The 5,949-nt window shown below is 34.7% G+C and overlaps 1 protein-coding gene across 1 annotated transcript; it reads right to left on the reverse strand.

The window, feature by feature from the left end:
• Window positions 1-2,348: 2,348 nt before the first annotated feature.
• LOC149173556 (uncharacterized) lies at window positions 2,349-5,740 on the reverse strand. Its single transcript, XM_089427957.1, has 3 exons — window positions 5,239-5,740; window positions 3,005-3,091; window positions 2,349-2,816 (listed from the first exon to the last, which is right to left on the reverse strand). Exons 1-3 carry the CDS (start codon window positions 5,476-5,478, stop codon window positions 2,739-2,741), a joined length of 405 nt encoding a protein of 134 aa, XP_089284083.1. The 5' UTR covers window positions 5,479-5,740; the 3' UTR covers window positions 2,349-2,738.
• Window positions 5,741-5,949: the final 209 nt, after the last annotated feature.

Below are 5,949 nucleotides of genomic sequence, written 5' to 3' on the forward strand. Positions count from 1 at the left end.
AGACTGTCAAAGTTTAGATGTCCATATCTCACATGCCATAATATGATAGGTGAAATGTTTGTTCTTGCTGCCCTGCAAAGTCAGAATTCCTTGGAATAACTGTTCCTTTCATTCGTAACAGTTTTCCATCTTCATATCCTGTCATCATTGTTTTCATGTTCTGTTTGATTGAATTAATTTTAACTAGGCCATCCTCCAAAACCACCTGATGTCCATCTTGTCAGATCGAGACTAAAGACAACAAATTCTTTTTAAAGGTGGGTACATACCATACATTTGAAATCAATCTTTCTCCAATGTTAGGAAGATAAACTTTAATGACACCTTTTCCATAAGGAGTATGTTTTGTATCATCAGCAAGAAAGATTGAACTAAGGTGGCATGGTTGGAAGTTCCAAAAGAAGTCTTGTCGAAAAGTCATGTGTTGAGTTGCTCCTGTATCTAAAATCCATGCATCTTCATAATCACTTTGAAAAAAAGTGGAAACTAATGCTGCTGATTTTGATCTTTGACTTGATGTGAAGACATATTTCGAACCATCATTATCTTGATCAGTGGCAAATTGAGTTGTGTTTTGATGGAACTTTGGAATTTTATCAATGGAAGTTCTACAATCTTTTGCAAAATGGCCCACTTTGTTACATCTTTTGCAGACAATTTGATTCAAGTCTCTGCCTCTTCCTTGATACTGTCCTCTGCCTCTGCTTTGACCTCTGCTTTGAGTTTTCACTCTGCATTGACTTTGACCTCTTCCTTGATTGTTTCCTCTGCCTTGAAATTTGCCTCTGTTTTGAAAGTTTCCTCTGCCTTAACTGTTTCCTCTTCTTTGAAAGTTTCCTCTGTTTTGGCTTCTTCCACGACCTTGTCCAATGTGTGCTGCTGGATGTTGATTGAAATGTCCTCTTCCTCTAGAATTGTCAGTTGATGATTTACTTGTGCTGGCCTCTGTGAAGAAGACATCTTCCCCTTGTTTCTTCTTCCCTAAAGTTGTGCCATGTTGAGCCAACATCTCGACTTTTTGATCACTTGTAGAGTTTCCAAAAAATGCGTGTAAGAAGAAGGCAATCCAACAATTAGAATTTTGGTCATGAAACTATCATCTACTGTTGGAAATCTGGCTTTTACTATTTCTTGCTTAATATTTTTAAGCCTGGAGATATACTCAAGGACATCTCCTCCTTCAGTTAGTTTTTGTTAACGCAACTTAAGTTGTAGATCAACCTTTTTTGATTCAGGTTGTGTATCAAATAGATCTTTGAAAGTACGCAAAGCAAACCATGCATCTAAGGCATTTTCAATATGAATATACATCTCATCATTAATTGAATACTTTATAAGAGCTAGTGCCTTGACATTTTTAACTTCCCATTTTGCAAGTGAACTTACATCTGTAGGTTTATTAGGATTAATGTCTCCATCACATGTCTTGCCACAATTCATTATATATTAGAGTGCTTTCAATGAGACGTTTCCATGTCTTGTATGATTTTACCCCTTCAAGCTTATCAGAATCAGAGAACAGATTAATTAATTTGGACATTGTAGGTTTGAAGCTTTGCACCAAAAAGAATCAAGCATAGGAAAGATGAGCAACACGTCACACGAAACACACCACGCAAAAACGATCTATCGAGGCTTGGCCTTGACCCTCGTATAGTCGTTGAAGGAGAAAAATGACTGAGCTTTGCGCTTGGCTCTAGTCAATTTCTCTTGAGAATTTTATAATGAAAACTTTCGAAATTTGACTGATTTACAATCCCTTGCAAAGTTTTATGAAAAATGTACTCTAACCCCCCTCAAAGTAAAAAATTACTTTGAGTTACAATGTCGCACTTATCTCTCCAAATAAAAAATTACAGATAAAATCTCCTTATTACTCCAAAAATTACAAAATTTACTGCCCCAAACATTTACAAATAACCCCTCACACCTTATTACTCCAAAAAAAAATATAATTTAGAGGTACATCTTATTACTCCACAAATTTACAAACAATAAATTCCCAAAATTCAAAAACTCACCATATCTCTCCAAAATACAATATTCCTTATCTCTCCAATAAAAATTTACAAAATTAAAAAAACATTCCTTATCTCTCCAGTGAACTCTCCTTCACTCTTCGATTCAACTTTAAACTTACTTGAAAAAAACACTTTAAGAAGCTCGAATTTTTCCTTACACTTGTTGACATTGTCCTCCATGCTGGCTACTTGCTGGCTGGCTCATGCTGGTTTCTTGCAGGCTCATGTTGGCTTCTTTCTGGCTGGCTCTCTCAAGCTACGTTTGTTCTCTCAAGCGAATGCTCGCACAGGGCAACAGAGAAGACAACATGTTGTGCATCGTGCACCAGATACTGGAGTGCTGGTTGTTCTCGGTGGGGATGATGGTGAACAGAATAGAGGAGAAAGTGAACTCTGAAGATTTGGAAGGCACTGCTAAAGATAGTTGGGTTGTGGAAAGGGCATGGAAGTTGTTGGCGGAGACCGCTAATTTGTTGTTATTGATGGATTCAGATGATTTCCTGTGGTTAAAGCAACAACTGGCTATGGATAGCTTGACAGGCGCCTATTGCCTCCACTCCAGGGCGCTGAGGGACTTGACGAGGGCGTGCAAGAACTTGAGCCACTTGGTGCCAAGAGTTGTCTGGGTGGAAGCCGATCCGAAGGGCAGGCCACGTCTTCAAGAAGCGGTTATGAGTCTATTCCATTCCCACGGATCGTCTTCAGCAACGATGGAGATTATTGGTGGTGCCACTGAATTCCCTTGCGTGCCTTCAACAACCATTCATGTGTTGCAGGCTTTCCAGGCCATTGAGGCTGCAGTGAGAAGATTATTTTTCTCGTATTAGCAAGCAGTGTGTTGAAGTGGAACAGATAACAGAAATTCAAGACACAGAACAAATTTTGATAATAATAAAAAAATGATTTTCATATTTAAAAATCTAAAATCAATAAAATAATAAAATTTCTTTTCCTTTTGAACAAAAATTAGACAATTTTCATACCAATTCTTTGCCGATCAATTCAATGGAGTTTTCCAAAAATTTGTAGAGCTGGAATCTCTTCCTCACATCAGCTGCATTATTGAAGCTCTGATAGTACAATAATGGCGGAAGTGTCCTCAAACACACAATTTTATTAATCTGAAAAGAAATTACATAATAATTTTGCAAGAGTTTACACACACACTCCAACACTCTTGCAATCACCAGAATGAACTATATATAGCTTAATTTCCTAACCTATTCTAGTTATGGACTAATTATTAAATTAACAAGTGTCCATTTACAATAAATGCAATTCTAACCGATGGACTAACTCTACTTCTAAATTGGAGCCTAAAATATGACATTATTCTAGATATCATATCTTTTACAACAATATTCTATTTCTAAGTGTCTCCAATATTTAATTAAATATTCTAAAAAAATAAATATTCTATCCTAACTTTGTGAACTATGAATTTTGTATTTTGGATCATCTAACATGTTTTGTTTCTCAAAATTGTTCCCTATGCTTAATATTTATGAATGTCATCTAAAAACAAATATATGAAAAAATATCACCTAAATTCTCAAATTTTTTTATTGTATAAATACTTACTTTCAATTTTTCATATAAAAATTCACTTTCAATTATATATATATTTCAGAGATGGTATTAACATTAACGTAAATTTATGTAATTTCAAATTTATCATACGCCAAAAAAAAATCATCTAAAATTCAAACAAAAAAAAAATCATCTGAAATCGAGGGAGGGTGAAGAAGTTGAGTAAATTTGAATAGAATGAAGTTATTTAATGAACAGATGAATTATAATTTTGTATGAACAGGATTTTGGTTTTTTATTTATATGATTGTTTAGATTTTTATTTAAGTTGATATATGGTTATTTAGATGTTTATTTAAGCTTGCCTTAATTTGTTTAGAAAAAAATATTTTTATTATTATTTTTATTTATAGAATATGAAAATTGAAAATAAACATACTTACACATCACTTTTATACTAAACTAGTTATTTTTGACATTTTACACAAATGTGAACACATAATAACCCAAACACTGGGATTTTAAAATAGGAATAGGTTCGGATTTAACCCAAACGATAGGGTTCAAAACCTTGGCAATGGGTTCAGATTTTGATGCTGTAAAAATGTTCTCATAGCGCAGCAGCATATAGTCAAACGATGGCTACACAACATTCGTTTCTTTCTCTGACATATACGAGGAAGAGGTTACCATGTAATTCTGTTTTATCTTACAATCCTCAACCAGAAAAGGCCATTGGTGTGTTTTGATATGTTGTTTGGAAATAAAATTATGAGATTAATTTCAAATTTTTAATTAAATATTATAAAAATTAAATTAATATAAAGATTAAATCAATAATGTAAAAAGATGGATATATAATGTCCATGTAGTTAAATAAGAAATTATCACTTAGATGTTCTAGGTTCAAATACATATCATTTGGGTTATCGAAGATAGAAAGGATCTGCTATATATGTGAGAATAGGAACATCAAGGATGAAAACCACTTCCTCTTAGAGTGCCTCGTGTACAACTACATTAGTTTCACAATTTTTGTTACAACACTGACCTTCCTAACCTTTGACAATGTCAAAATTATAGTTAACTAGGAAAGCTTCTCTCCAAGCTTTTTGAGCATAGGAATAAAATCTTAAATCAAATTAAATAATTTGTTTTTAGGTCCAATAGACCAATGTTACGTTAACCACCATCATCATCAACATTCCACATAAAAATATTAATGTTAACTTGGGATCATTATAAATCCAATAAATTTTACTCCTTATAAAAAGACAAATAAGTTTTTCCTCGTGAAAAGGCAAACAAATAGGGGAATATTACTTGGGTAATCTGGGTTCAATATAAGGAAAATAAGTTTCAAGGATGGCAATAAAATGCCTATAAATTGGAAAATATCATTTGGGTTATCTGGGCTAAAGGTAAATACAAGAAAATATCAGTTGGATTCTTGAGAAATCAGATGTAAATACAACGAGTTTCTCCTTAACAATCCTCTAAGATGCCAATAAATGGGATAAATGTAAATACAATAAAATATTAATTGCAAAATGCAGATATACTGGAAGAAAATATCAGTTGGATTCTTGGGAAATAGAAATCGTGCCATCTAGCTTCACCTATCTGCTCTCCCAATCAAAACGACAAAATATGCAACATAAAATGGCATTAGAAGAAAAATAATTACCAGGCTGTTCCAGACAGGCGGCAACGAAACAATGCTAGCTACAAGGATTGCAGACAGGACGACCAGAGCCAACTTCCTGCAAAAATCCGTCAACTGGTAACTGCTAATCACCCATGGTAAAAAAACCCATCCTCTGGGCTTGCTGCTGTGGTGGTTACTACGGCCTTCTTCTTTGCAGGCCATGAACACTGGGGGACCAGATGGTGGAATTGAGAATCTCCGCATTTCCACCATACCCATCCCCAATTGAGCTTGCAAATGGCTTTTTACTGCCCAGAGTAGTTGTCAGTGTAGGTGTAGGGTTGGTGTTTTCTCCATCGAATTGAGCTGGCTGTCAGAGATTTTTTTGGGGTAAAATGGTTCGGCACGACCGAGAAAAAGGGCCAGAACGAAAAATAGATTAAGCTTGTCATGGTGACGAAGAGAATGAATGTTCGATTAGCGAAGGGACATGTCAGCTTTGGTCTTACGGTTCAAAATCGAAATCAATGCCGCGCGCAGAGTAACATGTGCGCCTCAGTTATACGGTTCAGAATGTACAGTGTTTTTTGGACCTTTACTCAATTTTGAATACTAGGCGCTGATACGCATGGAGCTACACGCGAATTTTTTGAACCAGTCAAAAACCCCAGATCCTTGCTAAAATGCAATTTGAATTTGATTTTAAATATGATTTAAAAATATAATGCGGTATTTAATATATTGTAATAT

The sequence above is a fragment of the Pinus tabuliformis genome, chromosome 4_2 (genome assembly GCF_031772625.1).
Source record: "Pinus tabuliformis cultivar Carrire ecotype Pingquan chromosome 4_2, CPIR1, whole genome shotgun sequence".
NCBI classification, from domain to species: Eukaryota; Viridiplantae; Streptophyta; class Pinopsida; order Pinales; family Pinaceae; genus Pinus; species Pinus tabuliformis.

Coding starts and splice junctions, on each gene's coding strand:
- LOC149173556 (XM_089427957.1), bottom strand. CDS start 5,478: ATGGGTATGGTGGAAATGCGGAGATTCTCAATTCCACCATCTGGTCCC. Junction 3,092..5,238: donor CGCCTGTCTGGAACAGCCTG/GTAATTATTTTT, acceptor TTGTACTATCAG/AGCTTCAATAATGCAGCTGA. Junction 2,817..3,004: donor AATTGATCGGCAAAGAATTG/GTATGAAAATTG, acceptor TTCTCACTGCAG/CCTCAATGGCCTGGAAAGCC.